General features: G+C 43.1%; 1 protein-coding gene across 2 annotated transcripts in view; it reads right to left on the bottom strand.

Annotated features, from left to right (window-relative positions):
- The window catches only part of LOC140717699 (butyrophilin subfamily 3 member A1-like), a 96,302-nt gene that overhangs the window by 54,678 nt on the left and 19,934 nt on the right, over positions 1–21,690 (bottom strand). The window contains exon 4 of one of the 2 annotated variants that reach the window (XM_073031370.1): positions 10,802–11,080. The exons of the other annotated variant lie outside the window; for it this stretch is intronic. Coding sequence (XP_072887471.1) covers positions 10,802–11,080 — 279 coding nt within the window. The remainder of the gene's footprint in view (positions 1–10,801; positions 11,081–21,690) is intronic. 2 annotated transcript variants of the gene reach the window in all.

The following is a 21,690-nucleotide window of genomic DNA, read 5'->3' as shown; positions in this document are numbered from 1 at the left end:
CTTTATAAAGCAGTGGTCAGGCCTCATTTGGTGTATTGTGAGCAGCTTTGGGCCCTACATCTTAGAAAGGATGTGCTGATACTGCAGAGGGTTCAAAAGAGGTTCACAAAAATAATTCCAGGATTGAATAGCTTGTCATACGAAGAGCGTTTGATGGTTCAGTGCCTGTATTCACTGGAATTCAGAAGAATGAGGGGTGACTTCAATGAAATCAATCAAAAGGCTTGATAGAGTGGATATGGAGAGGATGCTTCCTATGGTGGGAGAGTGTAAGACCAGAGGACACAGCCTCAGAATAGAGAGGCATCCTTTTAGAACAGTGATGAGGAGGAATTTCCTTAGCTAGTGAGTGGTGAATCTGTGGAATTCTTTGCCACAGGCAGTTGTGGAGGGCAAGTCTTTATGTATATTTAAAGCAGAAATTGATGGATTGTTGATTGGTCAGGGCACGAAGGGACATGGGGAGAAGGCAGGAGATTGGGACTGAGAGGAAAATTAGATCAGCCATGATAAAATGGTGAAGCAGACTCGTTGGGCCAAATGGCCTAATTCTGCTCCTATATCTTATGGTCTAATGGTTTCTCTAACCCAGGGGAAAAGACTGTGAATTCATCCTCACTATGCCCCTCATGATTTTACACATCTCTACAAGATCACTGGTTCCTGGTGTTATAACCAGGGCAGTTGGTGGAGATAAGCTCCCACAACCTATTTAATATTCCCAATGGAGTGCATCTCAAATAGTCCCTGACAATCAAGTCCACCTCCTGCCCTTCCAGTGTGGCTCAGCTACTAAGCATGGTGGAACCGTTTCTACTGACAGGAGAAGGGCCAAAAGCAGGTACTGGCATCTGAAAACAAGTCACTCTGAACAGATGGGGCTCGTCAGCTGTGGTTAGCAGATCATCTAGCAGACGGAAAATCCTAACCTCAATCCTCCGCTCTCTTGTGACTCTTCCCAGTCATGGGGATGGCTTTGGGAGTAAACCCTGAGGAAAAACCCAGAGTTAGAGTCCTACAACACCACTGATGCTAAACTGTATTGGTTTCTGCTGTTCCTTTTGATATGTCGGCTGTTTGGAGAGGGGGAGAGATATGGCCGGAGTTGGGGACGTCGTAAGCGGTGTGCGAGGAAGCGGAACCAAGGCGAACAGGCAGGAGTCCGTGCCAGGAAAAAAGTAAGCCCCAGCCAGCCGGCTCTCCCGTCCATTCTGCTCTCCAATGTCTGTTTGCTGAGGGAATCGGGCCGGCAGTCCTTGGAGTCGCCTGATGCCGGTAGCCAGAGGTGGGGCCGTCATAAACGGTGTGCGAGGAAGCGGAAACGAGGTGAGCGGGCAGGAATCCATACCAGGAAAAAAGCAAGCCCTACCTGGCCGGCTCTCCCATCCATTCTGCTCTCCAATGGACATTAAATTGCACTACATCCATGGCAACGAAATACTCAGCGGGAGTACAGAAACGGACGGAATCCCAGACGCCGCCATTCGGCTGTTTATTTATGTAACAGACTTTCCCCCCAAGCCGTCGGACTACCAACCTACTGCCCTCTGTTGTGCCTATTGTCTTGTTTATTATTTATTGTAATACCTGCACTGTTTTGTGCACTTTATGTAGTCCTGGTTAGGTCTGTAGCCTAGTGTAGTTTTTCTGTCGGTTTATGTAGTTTAGTGTAGTTTTTGTACTGTTCATGTAGCACCATGGTCCTGAAAAACGTTGTCTCGTTTTTACTGTGCACTGTACCAGCAGTTATGGTCCAAATGATAATAAATATGACTTGACTTGACTTCTAACAACACACACAAAATGCTGGTGGAACACAGCAGGCCAGGCAGCATCTATAGGGAGAAGCGCTGTCGACATTTCGGGCCGAGACCCTTTGTCAGGACTAACTGATAGGAAAGATAGTAAGAGATTTGAAAGTATTGGGGGTGGGGGAAATGTGAAATGATAGGAGAAGACCGGAGGGGGTGGGATGAAGCTAAGAGCTGGAAAGGTGATTGGTGAAAGTGATACAGAGCTGGAGAAGGGAAAGGATCATGGGACGGGAGGCCTCAGGAGAAAGAAAGGTGGGGGGGAAACACCAGAGGGAGCTGGAGAACAGGTAAACAACTAAATATGTCAGGGATGGGGTAAGAAGGGGAGGAGGGGCATTAACGGAAGTTAGAGAAGTCAATGTTCATGCCATCAGGTTGGAGGCTACCCAGCCGGTATATAAGGTGTTGTTCCTCCAACCCGAGTTTGGATTCATTTTGACAATAGAAGAGGCCATGGATAGACATATCAGAATGGGAATGGGATGTGGAATTAAAATGTGTGGTCACTGGGAGATCCTGCTTTTTCTGGCGGACCGAGCGTAGGTGTTCAGCGAAACGGTCTCCCAGTCTGCGTCGGGTCTCACCAATATATAGAAGGCCACACCGGGAGCACCGGACGCAGTATACCACACCAGCCGACTCACAGGTGAAGTGTTGCCTCACCTGGAAGGACTGTCTGGGGCCCTGAATGGTGGTGAGGGAGGAAATGTAAGGGCAGGTGTAGCACTTGTTCCACTTACAAGGATAAGTGTCAGGAGGGAGATTGGTGGGAAGGGATGGGGGGGAAGAGTGGACAAGGGAGTCGCGTGGGGAGCGATCCCTGTGAAAAGCAGAAAGAGGGGGGAAGGGAAAGATGTGCTTGGTAGTGGGATACCGTTGGAGGTGCCGGAAGTTACGGAGAATTATACGTTGGACCTGGAGGCTGGTGGGGTGGTAGGTGAGGACAAGGGGAACCCTACCCCGACTGGGGTGGCAGGCGGATGGTGTTTAAAGCAACATAATTGTAAAGAGATTGCAGACTGTTGCGAGAAACACAAGGTTGTTGTAGTTGGTGATTTTAACTTTCAACATATTGACTGGGATCCCATACTCTCACAGGACTAGGTGGGATAGAGTTTGTCAAATGTGTTCAGAAAAGTTTCCTTCATCAGTATTTCAGAGTCCCCATGAGAGAGTGTGTGATACTGGATCTGCTATTAGGGAATGAGACAGAGCGGGTGATAGAAGCTTGTGTAGGGGAGCAGTTCGCATCCAGTGACCACAATGTCATTAGTTTCAAAGTGAATATGTAAAAATATAGATCCGTTCCATGGGTTGAGATTCTAAATTGGAGAAAGGAATCACGATCATGATTGAAAATAAAGTGTTAATAATAAAGGGATCGGAAAAAGTTGAAACACCATCAGTCATTGGAAAAGCATTAGGCTACGTCAGTCAACGATCGAAACAATTTTAAAGGATGAAGTGAGAAAGACTCTGCCCCGATGAAAGCTACAATTATTACTGAACAACACAGTGGTTTAATTATTGGGTTTTGGGGTTTTGGGTTTTTGATCCTCCACATCAACCCGGCACGGTGGAGAGCGCACTCCATAGCGATCTGTTACTGGATCAAACTCGGGAACTTCCGTTCCCGAGCCGGCGCTGAAACATACGTTTTAAGCGTTTTATATGCATAGAAAGGTAAAATATATACTATATACTAAGACAAACGTTTGACTAACCGACACTAAATAATACCGGATGTACCTGTTCTGACTTACTTAGTAAGAGAACTTCTGATTTTTTCCGATCCTGATCCACGATAACCCACGCACATCCTCCCGTATACTTTAAATCATCTCTAGGTTACTTATAACACCTAATACAATGTAAATGCTATGTAAAATAGCTGTTATACTCTATTGTTTAAGGAATAATGACAAGAAAAAAAGTCTGTACATGCTGGAACAACAAGTGCTGGAAGAGCACTTCCGGGTTTTCTCGATTTGCAGTTGGTTGAATTCGCGGATGCGGAATTCACGGATAAGGAATTAATTAAACGGAAATCTGTTTTTGGAGACCTGTGTGCAGTCGAGGTGTTCCGATGGACTGCAGTTAAAAATACACCCGTACCTGGGACCAACTGCTGGTGTCAGTATCCCCCATGAAGACAAAAGAACTCTCCAAGCAACTCTGCTAAAAGGTTATTGAAAAGCTCAAGTCAGGAGATGGATACAAGAAAATTTCCAAGTCACTTAATAACCCTTGGAGTACAGTTAAGTCAATAATCATGAAATGGAAAGAATATGGCACAGCTGTAAATCTGCCGTCCTCGATGTTGCAAAAACAAAGGAACTGGTTTTGGTCTACAGGAGGAATGGATACAGGCTGGCTCCTATTGACATCAATGGATCTGGGTTTGCGAGGGTGAACAGCACATCACCAAGGATCTCACGTGGTCTGTACATTCCAGCTGTGTGGTGAAAAAAGCACAACAGCACATCTTTTACCTCAGACGGTTGAAGAAGTTTGGTATGGGCCCTCAAATCCTAAGAACTTTCTACAGGGGCACAACTGAGAGCATCCTGACTGGCTGCATCACTGCCTGGTATGGGAACTGTACTTCCCTCAATCACAGGACTCTGCAGAGAGTGGTGCAGACAGCCCAGCACATCTGTAGATGTGAACTTCCCACTATTCAGGATATTTACAAAGACAGATGTGTAAAAAGAGTCTGAAGGATCTTTGGGGACCTGAATCACTCCAACCACAAGCTGTTCCAGCTGCTACCATCCAGGAAACAGTACCGCTGCATAAAAGCCAGGACCAACAGTCCCCAGGACAGCCTCTTCCACCTGGCTGTCAGACTGCTTAGTTCATGCTGATACAATTGTATTTCTATGTTATATTGACTGTCCTGTTGTACATACTATTTATTATAAATTACTATAAATTGCACATTGCACATTCAGTCGGAGACATAACGTAAAGATTTCTAATCCTCATGTATATGAAGAATGTAAGTAATAACATTAATTAAATTCAATTCAGTTCAAAAACTCAATGACCGTGCAAGAAGAGGACACGTGAGGGAGGCCACCAAGACACCTATGACAACTCTGGAGGAGTTACAAGCTTCAGTGGCTGAGATGGGACAGACTGTGCATACAACAACTGTTGCCCAGGTGCTTCACCAGTCGTAGCTTTATGGGACAGTGGCAAATTGAAAGCCACTGTCGAACAAAACTCACATGAAATCTCGTCTAGAGTTTGCCGGAAGGCAAGTGAGAGACCCTGAAGTCAGGTGGAAGAAAGTTCTATGGTCTGATGAAACCAAAATTGAGCTTTTTGGCCATGAGACTAAACACACCATCCCGACCGTGAAACATGGTGGTGGCTGCATCATGCTGTGGGGATGCTTCACTGCAGCAGGCCCTGGAAGGCTTGTGAAGGTAGAAGGTAAAATGAATGCAGCAAAATACAAGGAAATCCTGGAAGAAAATCTTGTGCTGTCTACAAGAGAACTGTGACTTGGGAGATTTGTTTTTCACTAAGACAATGACCCCAAGCATGAAGCCAAAGCTACTCAAGAATAGCTTAAAAATGTTAATGGCCAATTCAGAGTCTAGACCGCAATTGGGGAATTTGTGGCTGGATTTGAAAATGGCTGTTCACTGATAATCACCATGCATTCTGACAGAGCTTGAGGACTTTTGAAGGGGGAGAGTAATTGTGCAATCAGTTGTTTTGTAATAATTGAAATATATTTAGATCAAATTGTCAAAATTTGGCTTCACTTTACATGATTGTTGATTTTGTTGTTGATCGGTGTCAAAAAAGCCAAATTAAATCCACTGTGATTCAATGTTGTAAAACAATAAAACATGAAAACTTTGGGGGGTGGTGTGAATACTTTTTATAGACTCTGTATTTGGATGGACATAGACTGATGAAGGATAGAATGGCTTCATGTGTGGTCAGGCATGTCTAACCAATCTTATTGAGTTGTTCAAGAAAAATTGATGAAGGCAAGGCAGTTGATGTTGTCCATGCGGACTTTAGTAAGGCATTTGACAAGGGCCCACATGAGAGGCTAGTCAGGAAGGTTCAGTCGCTCGGATTTGAGGATGAGGTAGTAAATTGGATTAGACATTGGCTTTATGGGAGATGCCAGAGAGTGGTAGTAGAGTGTTGTCTCTCTGACTGGAGGCCTGTGACTAGTGAGGTGCCACAGGATCAGTGCTGGGTCCTTTGCTGTTTGCAATCTACAGTATATCAATGATCTAGATCAGGGGTGTCAAACTCATTTTAGGTCACGGGCCGGATTGAGCAAAATGCAGCTTCATGCGGGCCGGATCAGTCGGACGCGTGCGAACGCAGCTTTCGTTGCCTCCGTTTTTTCAGCCTGCTCTCATGTGTCTCAGTCTCTGCTATAACTACAAAGTGTTTCACTTTACAAATTCCGTTTCTTATGAAGAAGACTGCCAAGCAAGACTGCCGAATAAACACTAAAAAACCTGAAAACCTGGTACCTGAATAAACTCAGCATTAGCCATATCATACGCCATAGGCGCTTCGATTACTGGGGCCAGCTTTAATAGTAATTAGATATTATCTTGCGGGCCAAAGATAATTCCACTGCGGGCTGAATTTGGCCCACGGGCCTTGAGTTTGACATATATGATCTATATGATAATGTGATTAATTGGATCAGCAAATTTGCAGATAACACCCAGATTGGGAGTGTAGTGGACTGTGAGGAAGGTTTATCATGACTTGCAGGGGGAATTTGATCATCTGGGGAAATCGGCTGAAAAATGGCAGAGGGAATTTATTGCAGAGAAGTGTGTTTGGCACTTCAGTAGGACCAACCAGGGTAGGTCTTACACAGTGAACGGAAGGGCATGGAGGAGTGTGACAGAACAAAGGGATCTGGGAATACAGGTACATAATTTGTTGAAAGTTGTGTCACAGGTAGATAGAGCCATGAAGAAAGCCTCTGCAAAATTGGCCTTCATGAATCAATGTATTGAGTACAGGAGATGAAATGTTACGTTGAAGATGTTTAAGGTGTTGGTGAGGCTTAATTTGGAATATTGTGTGCAACTTTGGACACCTACTTGCAGGGAAGATGTAAACATGGTTGAATGAGTACAGAGAAAATTCACAAGGATTTTGCCACACCTGGAGGACATGAATTATAAGGAAAGATGGAATAGGTGGGGACTGCATACTTCAGAACATAGAAGATTGAGATGAGATTTGACAGAGGTGTACAAAATTATGAGGCTATAGATAAAGTAAATGAAGGTGGGCTTTTTCCAGAGGTTGGGTGGGACTACAACCAAATGTCATGGGTTCAGGGTGAAAGGTAAGAAGTTAAAGGAGAACATGAGGGGAAACTTCTTCATTCAGAGGGTCGTGAGATTTTGGAATGAGCTGCCAACACAAGTGGTGCATGCGATCACAGTTTCAATGTTTAAGAAAAGTTTGGATAGGTACATGGATGGTAGGGATACTGTCCCAGTGCAGGTTGATGGGAGCAGGCAATTTAAATATTTTCAGCATGCACTAGATGGGCCAAACGACCTGCTTCTGTGCTGTACTTCTCTATGAGTCTATAATGTAGAGCAGCAAATTTGTAGACAGTTTACAGACTGTTGCAGGAAACAAATGGTTGTGATAGTGGGTGACTTTAACTTTCCACATATTGACTGGGACTCCCATACAGTAAACAGCTGGATGGGAAAACTTTTGTCAAATGTGCTCAAGAAAGTTTCCTTAATCACTACGTGGAAGTCCAAAAGAGAGAGTGTGTGACACTTGATCTGCTATTAGGGAATGAGACAGGACAGGTGACAGAAGTTTCTGTTGGGGAACATTTTGCATCTAGTGATCATAATGCCATTAGTCTCAAAGTAATGATGGAAAAGGACAGGTCTGGTCCAAATTGGAGAAAGGCCAGTTTTGATGGTATCAAAAAGGTTCTGGCAAGTGCGGATGATGACAGAGTGTTTCTTGCAATGGTTCACTTGTTAAGTGAGAGGCTTTCAAAAGGGAAGCTTTGAGAGCACAGAGATTGTGTGTTCCTGTCAGAATGAGAGGCAGGGATAATAGGTTTAGACAGCATTATTTTTAAGATATTGTGGTCCTAATGAAGAAAAAGGAGGTACATCACAGGTATAAGCAGGCAGGAACAAATGAGGTACTCGAGGAGTGAAAGAAATGCAAGAAGAAAATCAGGAGGGCTGAAAGAAGACATGTGGAAGAACAGAGTGGTATCCATGCATGGAGCTGACAGAAATTTAGGAGATCTTAAATGGATTTTTGCATCAGTATTTACTCGAGAGAGAGAGAGACAGGATCTATTGATGTGAGGCTGTGCAGTAGTGAGTTAATGGACCTGATAAAGATTACAGAGGAGGAGGTGTTTGCTGTCTTGAGGCAAATTAAGGTGGATAAATCACAGGATCTGACAAGATGTTCTCTCAGACCCTGTGGGAGGCTAATGCAGAAATTACAGGGACCCCAGCAGAGATATTTTAAACATCTTTAGCCACGGGTGAGGTGCCAGAGGATTGAAGGATAACTAATGTTGTTTTGCTGTTTAAGAATAAATCAGGAAATTATCGGCATATGAGCCTGACGTCAGTACTAGAAAGTTTTTGGGAAATGTTCTAAGGGACCAGATATAAAAGTATTTGGATAGTCAGTGACTGATTCGGGATAGCTAACATGGCTTTGTGTGTGATAAATTTGTCTAACCTATCTTACAGAGATTTTGAGGAAGTTACAAAGAAAGTTGATGAAGGCAAGGCAGTGGATATTGTTAACAAGGCCTTTGAAAAGGTAGTGCATTGTAGTTTGGTGAAGAAGGTTCAGTCGCTTGGCTTTCAAGATTGCAAGAGACTTTGATTTCTTGTTTGAAGCCAGAGAGCATTGTAGATGGCTGCCTCTCTGACTAGGGGCCTGTGACTAGTGGTCTGCCGCAGGGATCGATACTGGGTACGTTATTGTCTGTCATCCATATCAACAAACTGGATGATAATGTGGTAAACTACATCATCAAATTTAGGGATGGAATCAGGATTTGGGGTTACTGAACAGTTATGAAGATGATCAGAGCTTACAGCAGATCTGGAAGACCTGGAAAAATGGGATGAAAAATGGCAGATGCAGTTTAACACAGACAGGTGTGAGGTGTTGCACTTCAGTAGAACCAACCAGGGTTGGTCTTACACGGTGAGTGGTAGGGCACTGAGGAGTGTAGCAGAACAGAGGGATCTGGGAACACAGTCCATAATTCTTTGAAAGCGGTATTTCAAATAAAGAAAAAAAATTTTGAAAAGAAAAGGGTCATAAAGAAAACTTTTTGGCATATCGGCCTTCATACATCAATGTATTTAGTACAAGAGTGGGAAGTTTGGTAGAAGTTGACTAAGATGTTTGTGCAGCCTAAGTTGAAGTATTGTGTCCGTTTTTGATCACCTACCTACGGGAAAGATGTAAATCAGATTGAAAGAGTGCAGAGAAAATTTACAAGGAATTTACTGAAATCTGAGCCCCTGTGTTACGGGGCAAAATTGAATTATTTATTGAACCACTTTGGTTGCAAGAACAGGAAAACAGATTATTATCTGAACGGTGGCCGATTAGGAAAAGGGGAGATGCAACAAGACCTGGGTGTCATTGTATACCAGTCATTGAAGGTGGGCATGCAGGTACAGCAGGCGGTGAAAAAGGCAAATGGTATGTTGGCATTCATAGCAAAAGGATTTGAGTACAGGAGCAGGGAGGTTCTACTGCAGTTGTACAAGGCCTTGGTGAGACTGCACCAAGAATATTGGGTGCAGTTTTTGTCCCCTAATCTGAGGAAAGACATTCTTGCCATAGAGGGAGTATAGAGAAGGTTCACCAGATTGATTCCTGGGATGGCAGGACTTTCATAGGAAGAAAGACTGACTAGGCTTATACTCACTGGAATTTAGAAGATTGAGGGGGGATCTTATTGAAACGTTAAAAATTCTGAAGGGATTGGACAGGCTAGATGCAGGAAGATTGTTTCCGATGTTGGGGAAGTCCAGAATGAGGGGTCACAGTTTAAGGATAAAGGGGAAGCTTTTTAGGACTGAGATTAGGAAAAACTTCTTCACACAGAGAGTGGTGAATCTGTGGAATTCTCTGCCACAGGAAACAGTTGAGGCCGGTTCATTGGCTATATTTAAGAGGAAGTTAGATTTGGCCCTTGTGGCTAAAGGGATCAGGGGGTATGGAGAGAAAGCAGGTACAGGGTTCTGAGTTGCATGATCAGCCATGATCATACTGAATGGCAGTGCAGGCTCGAAGGGCCGAATGGCCTACTCCTGCACCTATTTTCTATGTTTCTATGTTTCTAGATGATTGAGGGGAGATTTCACAGAGGTATACAAAATTATGAGGGGTTTTCCTACACTGATCATTTAGCCAGGAATTCCACTCTGATTGTATCAGCTTGGACCAACTTATAGAAGTTTTCAGTAGTAATCTGGATGATTATTTTTACAGATTTTCTTTAAATTGGACCATAGCTGCAACATCAACAGAACTTTCATCTTGGGCATAGCAATGTCAATAGTTCACGGGTAGGTCAATACAGCAGATGCTAATGCTTTGGGAAATGTTTTGTAATGCCAATATTTTTGGAAATGTTCCAAGTTGTATCCACTCAGATGGAATTTATGTTTCATCTGAGTATCAAAGGATTGAAAATATCTGTGTTGATGTCCAACCTAAATGGACAAGTTGTGGATTCAATTGGCCTTTAATGGTGTGCCAGATTTAAAAGATGCACAAACAGCAAAATTGTCACTAATAGTGGAATGTGTTTAAATACAAGGGACAGTCTTCAACAGACATAAGATTTTGGCAAAGACATTATGGAGGCAAAGTATTCTTTGGTAGTTAGGGTTTCAGTAGAAATTAGATCACCTTTTTCCTTCACCGATCAAACATCATAATTTACAAACCTGATATTGTAATAATTGCCGTATGTTCTATTATCGAACGTTCGCTCCTGATAATGCACTTCAGTTTGCCTGACGATTGCCTCGTTACTCCAACACTGCTCTCAACATTTACAAGACCCGAGTCTCTGTGGTACTTTGTCTCAGCCTCTGTTAATGCATTTCCATCCCCACCGATCCACTGGATCTCTGGCTCAGGATACCATCCACTGGATTTACACACGACCTGGATTCCCACTCCATGGTATCCCGTCATCTGAATCCGAGGTTTACTCCCTGAAACTGTAGTTAATGACAGATGGAGAAATAATAGTCATTAGGAAAAATGCAACATGAATCCATAAAGCATGTATTAAATCTGCTTGCAATCACGTTTATTGATTTCTAACCTTTCCTAGTTCATCAACTTGAGACATTAACTGTTTTTCTCTCCGCAGATGCTGCCTAATGAAACACGTTAAATATTTGGAGGCTGAATTCAGACAGGAAGTTTCAGGAATATAAAGAACGCCAGAAAGAACACAAGCAAGGAATAAGGAGGGTAAAAAATGGACAAGAAATGCCATTGGCAATTATGATTAAAGAAAATACCAAGGCATTTTTTACATACGTTAAAAGCAAAAGGGTAACAAAAGTTGTTCGCCGAGGATTAGATAATGGAAGATAGTGAAATCACTCTGTGAAATCCTACTATGCCAGGACATTTTGAAATAAAGAAGGAGGTGGTTTTGAGTCTTTCAAAGAGAAATAAAGCGGATAAATCCCCAGGGCCTATGGGATCTATCGCCACAATAGGTCATCGTCAGATGCAGTCTCAATGGCTTTTCACACGGCCTTAGCCCACCTGGAGAATACAAACACCTATGTCAGGATGTCATGATACAGCTCTATTAAACTTAATAAGATCTGTACTTGATTCTGGCTGTGTGGCTAAGAGTGGGTGGAGGAAATTTGTCCTTGCAAAGTTATAATTTGCTTAGATTCTTTCTCTTAAAACAGCTCATTCCAGCAGTTGGTCAGATTTACTGCTGGAAGCTCTTCAAACTTTATTTCATATTCAGAGCATTGGTCTACACGTCTTCTGCTTATGGGTCCCTGCACATAGAGGTGTTGAGGGGAATGAGCGGGTTGATTGTTTGGCCAAAAAAGCTGTTAAGAGTTCATCTGTGGATACAGACCTTCCACTGAACAAATCAGAATCTCAGGGGTTGGTGGGGTTACGAATTAGAGGATTATGGCAAGACGTGGGATAATGGGCATAAGTTATGATTACAGAATACACAAAACTGTTGGACTGATGGGAGGAGGGGGTAAAACAAGAAGGAAAGGAATTATATTGACTTGACTTAGAATTGGGCTTATGCTTAATTCTTCCTTGTATCTTGTTGGAAAACATCACTCTGGGATGTGTAGGCTTTATCACTATGAAAGAGTAGAACATATTCTTTTACAATGTGAAGATTGAAAGAAAGCAAATGCAGGCTGCACGACTAGCTTTGGTTTTTGACATTTTTCATTTTTCTGAACTTTACTAAGTAATGGAATTGAATTGAATTTAATTCACAATATTGTCTTTCATTATTTACAAACAATAGGGCTCTTTGGGGTAATTTAGTTTTCATTTGATAAACTACCGTAGATGTCAGATTATAAGCCGCTACTTTTTTCCCACATTTTGAACAGCTTTGAACACTGCGGCCTTTACTACGGTGCGGCTAATGCATGATTTTTTTTCATGCCGCCAAAAACATTTTGCCTCGTAACAGTAGACCAATAAAATTGATGAGTAGTTCACAGAGGTCCAATGAAATTGTACGATAAATCAAGCGCACTTTCACAATTAAATTATTGTAAATCAGTCATTTGTACTCACCCTCATCAACATGGAAAACACTCGAAGAAAAGCATTGTGCTGCCTTTATGGCAGTTATTTAGTTTATAATATTTTCGCTTAGTAATTCATTTGTTAGTATTTTCTAGTTAAAGTTAGAAGTACTACATCCCGGGATACTATGACGTCACATCCGGTTTCGCCGCGTCTTGTGGGAAATACCGGTTTGCGATAAACGGGAAGGTGGGGGTATTAGGCGAGCGCGAAACGCTGCTTTTAAGTTAAAGGCGATCAATAACTTTTCCTGGTAGGCTGCAGTATATATTTTTTTACCAGTCGTTAGGAGATATTGGAATGTATACGCAACGTAATTTGTGTGTTACCGATACGTATGTATATTTAAAAGTAGCCGTGTTACAGGCACGGTTCGAAAAAAAGCATTTGCAATATGTATTTGTTTATGTTACCATATGGATTTAATTAAAAGTTAAAAAATCCTCACGTGTAATATCTTTCTGTGTAAATATCTCATATTACAACGTGGGACACCTGCGGCCTAAAATCCGGTGCGGCCTAAAATCCGGTACGGCTTGTACAAGTACAAAATTGATTTTCTTTCTAAAATTAGAGCCAGCGGCTTTTAATCAGGTGCGCTCTGTAGTGCGAAATCTACGGTAGTAGGGGTTTTATTTCCCAACTCTCTACAACACACTCCAGTCCAGTCGGTGGTGGGAATGCACCTTTAAGTTGGACCGCCTACTGCCATTAAGAGGAGGAGGAGGACGACGAGGAGGACGAAGGAGGAGGAGGATGAGGAGGAGGATGAGGGGGAGGTCGAGGATGGAGGAGGAAGAGGACAAGGACGGAGGAGGACAAGGATGGAGGAGGACGAGGAGGAGGAGGAGGTGCTGGTGGTAGTCTGTAAAACTTTGTCTCAGCAGTACTTGGAATTTGATGTGCAATTCTGCCTGTCCCATTACAGGAAGGATACGGTGTCTTTGGAGAGGATGTGGAAGAGGGGTACCAGGATGCTGCCTGGATTAGAAGGTATGAGCTACAAGGAGAGAAGAGAGCGCTATGCCAAGGACGCAGCCTAGAAGACTAGCGTGCCTTCAGGGTGCTGGATTTTCGTGGCTCTGGAGGCGGGCGGACTCGAAGTTGATGCTGCCACCTGGTGCATCGTGGGAGATGGAAGATCGAAAGCAGCGTTCTGGCTGCTGGCTGTGTGTGACCAGAGACCCGAGTTCTTTGGGCACAGAGCTCAGAAAAAGTGATGCAACAGACTTTTAACACCATAAATCGGCGAGTTGTTTTGTAATATCTCCTCTCTCACTGTGAAACAGGGACAAAGCTCTTTTTTTCCCCCTTATTAGGGAGAGGGAGAACCTATGGTATGTCGAATACCGGGTGAACGAGTAGTCTTCGGGGTACTGCCAGTCTGTGTCTTTATTGACACTTTGCTACACGCTTGAGTGCCCGGTGGGGTTGCCGATGCTTTTTTGCTGGTGGGGGAGGGGGGATGGTCGTTGCTTTGCTGCTGATTGTGTGTGGGAGGGGGGATCTGGGGGGACTTTGGGGTTCCAACATTTAACTCATTCGTTCTTTGGGGCACTCCTCTGTTTTTTGTGGATGTTTGCGAAGAAAATGAATTTCATGATGTATATTGTATATATTTCTTTGACATTAAATGTACCTATTGCCGGGATTAGAAGGTATGAACTATAACGAGAGTTTAGACAAACTTGGATTGCTTTCTTTGGAGTTTCATAGGCTGGAGGGATGTCTGACACAGGTTTAAAAAGTTATTACAGGCATAGATAAGGAAGGCAGTCGGATTCTTGTCCTCTCAGTAGAAACGTCAAATAGTGAGAGGAAAAAATTAAAGGGATATGCGGGACATTTTGTTTTAAATGGAGAGCAGCATGTGACAGAAAATGCTGTTTGGTAGAGTGTTGAAAGCAGTTATAACAGTGGCATCCAAGAGACTTTCAGACAGACATATGAATGTGCAGGGAATGAAGGGATGTGGATCATGTTCAGGTGGAAAGGATTAGCTTAATTCAGCATAGACACTGAGAGTAAAAAATCTCATTCCTGGTCTGTACTGTTCCACGTTTTCAAAAGCTTTGATGTACAGAGCAATCTTATGGTGCAAGTTCACAGCACCCTGCAAGTGACAACACAGGTAAATAGGGTGATAAAGGTGGCTTACAGCACCGTTGCCTTCACCTGTTGGGACGTCGAGCAGAAAAGCCGGGAAGTCATGTTGCAGCTGCACAAAACTTTAGTTAGGCCACAACTGGAACATTCTGTGTGCCATGTGAAGCCAGTTGGGACATTAGTTGAACAGACAAGTTCAATCACTGTTTTCTATACTGCAAAGGAAAAAGTAACTAAACTATCTGATCTCTCATGCTGTGATAACTCTCACAGTTATTAATCTGGAAAGCCTACCAAACCTTTGGACAGACTACACTGTGAGTATATCTTGTTTTAGATAATGAGAACAAAGCTCTGCACAGCCTCACCCAAAACATCGACTGTACTTTTTCCCATAGATGCTGCCTGGCCTGCTCTCCTCCAGCACTTTGTGTGTGTTGCTTGGATTTCCAGGATCTGCAGATTTTCTTGTTTGTGATTTGGTCCTCTTACCTCAGAGTCTTGTTTCACTGCCAATTATTCTCATTTTCCAGGGACCATGACCCAACCTGATCAATCTTTCCTCAGAAGACAAGCCCTTCATCCCAACAATCAACCAAATTCCCTGAGCTCCCTCCTCAGTGAGTGTCTCTAGTCAGCCTGTGAACAGACTGTGCACTAAAACTTCCTGGACACACTGAACAAATTCCACCTCATCTTATCCTCTTGCACGCAGCAGGTCTCAATCAACGTTAAGCAAATTAAAGTTCCCATGACAACAACCCTATTATATTTGCACCTTTTAAAAATCTGCCTCCCGATCTGTTCCCAGTGTCTTTGTTGCTTTTGGAGGGTCTATAGAATGCTCCGAATAGAGGGATTGCTCCCTTCCTGTTTCAAACTTCCCCTCTCACTGACTCGGTAGACAATCCCTCCATGACACCCTCCCTCTCTGCAGCTGTGATACTCACCCTAACTAGCAATGCCACTCCCCCACTTCATTTACCACCCCCCGCCCCTTTTGAAATATCTAAACACTGGAACATCCAGCAACCGTCTTGCCCTTGTGACAGCCAAGTCTCTGTCTCTGTCATGGCCACACCATTGTAGTTCCATGTACTGACCCATGCTCGAAGCTCATCAGCCTTGTTATTTCTTCAGTGGTTTGAACGGGGCGCGACTGTGCAAGCGCGTGGACGTCAGCCAGTGAGAACGGCGAGAAGTGTTTAAAGAGAAGACAGATTAATACAGTGGGCATCAGAGTAGAGAGAGACAGAGTAGGAAGGCTTTGGCTCAATGGTGTTTTGGTGATAAAGGGTCGAGGCGAGTAGGTTATCTGTAGAGTACTGACAGGAAGTATGTGTGTGAGGCTGGTTCTCTGTGCTCGGTGTCTGATGTGGGAGGTCCTGGAGACTCCCAGTCTCCTGGACGGCCACATCTGCACCAGGTGCGTTGAGCTGCACTTCCTTAGGGATCACGTTAGGGAACTGGAGATGCAGCTCGATGACCTTCGTCTGGTCAGGGAGAGTGAGGAGGTGATAGAGAGGAGCTATAGGCAGGTAGTCTCTCCGGGGCCTGGGGAGACAGATAGGTGGGTAACAGTCAGGAGAGGGAAGGGCAAGAAGCAGATGCTAGAAAGTACCCCTGTGGCTGTACCCCTTAACAATAAATACTCCTGCTTGAGCACTGTTGGGGGAGATGGCCTACATGGTGGAAGCGACAGTGGCCGTGCCTCTGGCACAGAGTCAGGCCCTGTGGCTCAGAAGGGTAGGGAAAGGAAGAGGACGGTAGCAGTGATAGAGGACTCTGTAGTTCGGGGGTCAGACAGACAATTCTCTGGACACAGGAAAGATACGCTGATGGTAGTTTGCCTCCCAGGTGCCAGGATCCCGAATGTTTCTGATCGTGTCCACCATATCCTGAAGTTGGAAGGAGAACATCCAGAGGTCGTAGTACACATTGGTACCAACGACATAGGTAGGGAAAGGGAGGTGGTTCTGAAAACAGACTACGGGGAGTTAGGAAGGAAGTTGAGAAGCCAGACCTCAAAGGTTGTAATCTCGGGATTACTGCCTGTGCCACGTGACAGTGAGTACAGGAATAGAACGAGGTGGAGGATAAATGAATGGCTGAGGGATTGGAGCAGGGGACAGGGATTCAGAGTTCTGAAAACAAACTACAGGGAGGTTTTCTAAGGCTACTGGGGAGAGTTTAAACTAGAATTGCTGGGGGTGGGAACCGAACTGAAGTGACGGAGGAAAGGGAAGTTGGCTGACAAATAGAGAAAGCTTGGAGTCAGTGCGAAAGGGAGGATAGGCAGGTGATAGAGAAGGGACGCACTCGGAATGATGGTTTGAGATGTGTCTATTTTAATGCGAGGAGTATTATGAGCAAAGCGGATGAGCTTAGAGCATGGATCAGCACTTGGAGCTATGATGTTGTGGCCATAACAGAGACTTGGATGCTGCAGTGGCAGGAAAGCTACTTCAAGTGCCAGGTTTTAGATGTTTCAGAAAGGACGGAGAGGGAGGCAAAAGAGGTGAGGGCGTGGCACTGTTGATCAGAGATAGTGTCACAGCTGCAGAAAAGGAGGAAGTCATGGAGGGGTTGTCCATGGAGTCTCTGTGGGTGGAAGTTAGGAATAGGAAGGGGTCAATAACTCTACAGGATGAGTTTTACAGACCAGTAACAGGGACATCGAGGAGCAGATAGGGAGACAGATTCTGCAAAGGTGTAATAATAACAGGGTTGTTGTGATGGGAGATTTTAATTTCCAAATATTGATTGGCCTCTCCCTAGAGTGAGGGGTTTTGATGGGGTAGAGTTTGTTAGGTGTGTTCAGGAAGGTTTCTTGACACAATATGTAGATAAGCCGATGAGAGGAGAGGCTGTACTTGATCTGGTATTGGGAAATGAACCTGGTCAGGTGTCAGGTCTCAGTGGGAGAGCATTTTGAAGATAGTGATCACAATTCTATCTCTTTTATCATAGCATCAGAGAGGGATAGGAACAGACAAGTTAGGGAAACGTTTAATTGGAGTAAGGGGAAATATAAGGCTATCAGACAGGAACTTGGAAGCATAAATTGGAAACAGATGTACTTAGGGAAACATACAGAAGAAATGTGGCAAATATTCAGGGGATATTTGCGTGGAGCTCTGCATAGGTACATTCCAATGAGACAGGGAAAGGTTGGTAAGGTACAGGAACCGTGGTGTACGAAAGGCTCAAAAAAACTAGGTAATGTTAGAGATCTAGAAGCTTATAAGGCCAGGAGGAAGGAGTTTAAGAATGAAATTAGGAGAGCCAGAAGGGGTCATGAGAAGGCCTTGGCAGGCAGGATTAAGGAATACCCCAAGGCATTCTACAAGTCTGTGAAGAGCAAGAGGATAAGATGTGAGTGAATAGGACCTATCAAATGTGAGAGTGGAAAAGTATGTATGGAACTGGAGGAGATAACAGAGGTACTTAATGAATGCTTTGCTTCAGTATTCACTACGGAAAAGGATTTTGGCGAAAGGCTGTTGTAAATCTGGTCAAGAAGAAAAGAAGAGCTTATGAAAGGTTCAAAAAACTATTTCATATACTTCATGCATTCAGAAATAACTCCATCAGTCCTGTATTCATAATCCTTTTCAATTTCGACTTCTGTTACACTGCAACTCATCGCACGGACTGAAATTTTGCCCTATTATCTGTCTGCTCTTTCTGAAATTTTATTACAAATGCCTTTGTTTGAAAAGCAACTGCACCATCCTCAGCCCTAATCCCCTATCACTACTGTACTCATCCTCTACCCCCTCCCCTTCTGAGTCCCAGAACCAGACTCAGCGCCAGAGCCCTGCTCACTGTGTCATTCCCCCAACACCACTCAGAGTGGTATACTAGTTATTGAGGGGAATGGCCACAGAGTTACTCTGCATTGTCTGTCTACTCCCTTTCCCTCTCCTGACAGTCACCTCCCTACCTGCCTCCTGGAACTTTGAGCAGCCTCCATCACAGAGATCAAAGCCTGGAAAGGGGTCGTTCACTCAGGTTCACCAAATGAGTAGAAAAGACAGTGACTTGTGACAGATTGGAGCTTTGAGCAGCACAGTGCCCAATCAGTGGGACTGATTGACAAAAAGAAACTAAAGTAAGGCAGAGGCAAGTGGAGCAGCCATTGTTGGAATGACAATCGATGGAGCGGACAGAGATAGAATTGTGATTTTGATGCTTCAGCTCTTCCTTGCTTCACTGAGGAGGGGCTTGAGTGAGAGAAAGCTAAAAGCTGTAGGTATTATTTCCCCACAGTTTGTTGTTGTTTTTCCTTCATATATTTGTTCAGATGGAAAATCAGGGATGCCAGGCAGGATAGTTGAATGTTCCTCTTACAGGATGTGGAAAGATAGGGAGTCCTGCAGTGTCCCTGACGACTACAACTACGAGAAGTGCATCCAGCTGTTGATTCTAACACTCCGTGTTAAGGAGTTGGAGCTGCAACTGGATGAACTCTGGATCATTTGGGAGACTGAGGGGGTGATAGATAGGATAATTAGAGAGGTAGTTACAACCAAGATGTAGGGCACAGGGTGATAGTCAAGAAGGGGAAAGGGGTTAAACAGCCTGTAAAAGTGTCCTCCTAGGGGACTCCATTTTGCTGCGCATGGAGTGAGACGCGTTTTACAGCGGCTCCACTTTTTTATATGTTGTACATCCCACTAACAGATTCCTTTCAAGTCTGATGATTTATTACTTTTGTTGAAGGACTCATGATTTAATTACGATGGCCAGAAGTCGATCTGGTATTGAATTGAGAAGCGGCAAGACTTTTCCCGAAACGGAACAAACTGAGAAAATAAAGAAACTGGAGGAACCTGTTACTTTAGCAGGAATATTCTCTTCAATACAAGATATGAAGTTTGAATTTGGATCACTCAATACTAAGATTAATAAGCTGATGGATAACAACTGGAAGCTTGAAAAATCTATTTTTAACGTCCAAGAATCTTTGAAGAATTTGGACTTTCAATTTCAGACGCTCAAGCAGACTACACATCGAATCAAGAACGAACACGAACGATTCAGGCAGACTATTAAAGATCATGAAGTAAAGATGTCTTCGATGGAAAAGAAAATGAATGAAATTACCTCGGAACCATCCAAAATGAAGAGAAAAATGATTGATTTAGACAGTAGAGCTCATCGGAGGAATTTGCGTATACTGGGTCTGCCTGAAAATACTGAAGCTGGTGACCTGTTAAAGTTCTTCTCAGATATGCTGTACTCACTTTTTAGTGAGACCCTTGAAGCAAGCCCTTTACTCAATAGACTCCACAGAATTCCAGGATCTCGATATTCATCTGAATTACATCCTCGGCCAATCGTGCTTTGTTTGCGTTATTATACAACCAAAGAAGCCATACTTCGAGAGGCCAGAAGAAAGTGAAAGTTCATCTTTAAAACAACAGAAATTCGTATAGTTGAAGATTTTCCCCGAGATTTTTGCCGAAAGAAGGAAATACCGAGAAGTCATGAGCAAAATGTATAAGAAAATTCTCCATCCATCCCTTCGGTACCCAGCGTGGCTGATAATCTTTCCTGCTGATTCTCAGCCACAGAGGATCTACTCCCCTGATGAGGGCTGGCAGTGTATTAAAAATCTCCAAGCTAAGTCAAATGTAACCTGAATAGGTAACTCTGATGTATGAGATGTTTATAGATGTTCTGAGCAAAGTCTATTCTACACTTTTTGAAAGTCCATATGGGACTTGGCTGATTTAATTTTTCTCTTTATTTGTTAATAATTAGTATATATTCATAATTGCTTTGTAGGGGACTTTTACAGTATTATATTATAGAGGTCTGTATAGGACCTGGCTTGAATTATTTTTTCTATTCTTTTGTTTGTCTCAATATTAATATAGTTTTAGGTTTGATATATATATATTCACCTAATTTTCTGTATGACTTGTAAGTTTTTTTGAAAGAAAGAACTTTGGTTTTAATTTTATTTGCTTGGATTCACTTTTCTCTGAATACGTGATTAATATACTTCAGACGAATTTAAGATGGCCGCCGCCAGTTACGTTTTTATTATATATAACATTGCAATATTTGAAATTTGTTTGTCTTTTTTATTATGGCTAAATTGTGGGGGGATGAGTATTTCAATTTTAATATGCGTAGCTGCAAAATGGAGGATAGGGAAAGGATAGGATAGGGTTATTAGTTAGCATGCGATCAGCCTATTAGTTGCTGTTTTTCGGGCTTTGCAGGTGGGGGGGGGGCCTATTAGAATAGGTTTCCTTTCTCGATTGGGCGGTTTTTTTGATGGACATTTTCTCTCAAACATCTCACTCCTGCTAGTCATAGCTGTTCCTTTTGGTTAAATATGTGCCTGTGCATTACTTCTCTTTATAAAATATCGAATTAAATATTAAACATGGATGTTAATAAAATTAATATAATCTCTCAGAATCTGAATGGTGTGGATCATCCTATTAAGCGTAAAAAGATTTTTAAGAAATTAAAAACACAATGCAGATAGTATTTTTGTGCAAGAAAATCATGCACGGAGACAAGATGAAGACCATTTTTTTAAATTTTGTAAAGGCCCTTTATATCATTCTTCGTTGACTAGTAAAGTTAGAGGGGTATCTATTTTTGTTAACTCTAAAATCCCTTTTGCACATTTTAATACTATTACTGATTCGATTGGAAGATATTTAATTGTCACTAGTTTATTGTGATCAAAAGGTAGCTTTGGTGTGTGTATACACACCTAATTTAGACAGTCCTGAATTTTTTAAGCAGCTTTTTTTTGACCTACCGAATCTGAATGAATATAAGCTGATTATGAGCGGTGACCTTAATTGCTGTCTGAATCCGGCGATCGACAGGCCATCAACCAATCCGTCGCTTCCCAATAAAGTGGCGGCTT

This window comes from Hemitrygon akajei, chromosome 2, assembly GCF_048418815.1.
Source record: "Hemitrygon akajei chromosome 2, sHemAka1.3, whole genome shotgun sequence".
NCBI lineage: Eukaryota > Metazoa > Chordata > Chondrichthyes > Myliobatiformes > Dasyatidae > Hemitrygon > Hemitrygon akajei.
The sequence above is the reverse complement of the archived record's forward strand: the minus strand, read 5'-3'. Positions and strand labels throughout refer to the sequence as shown.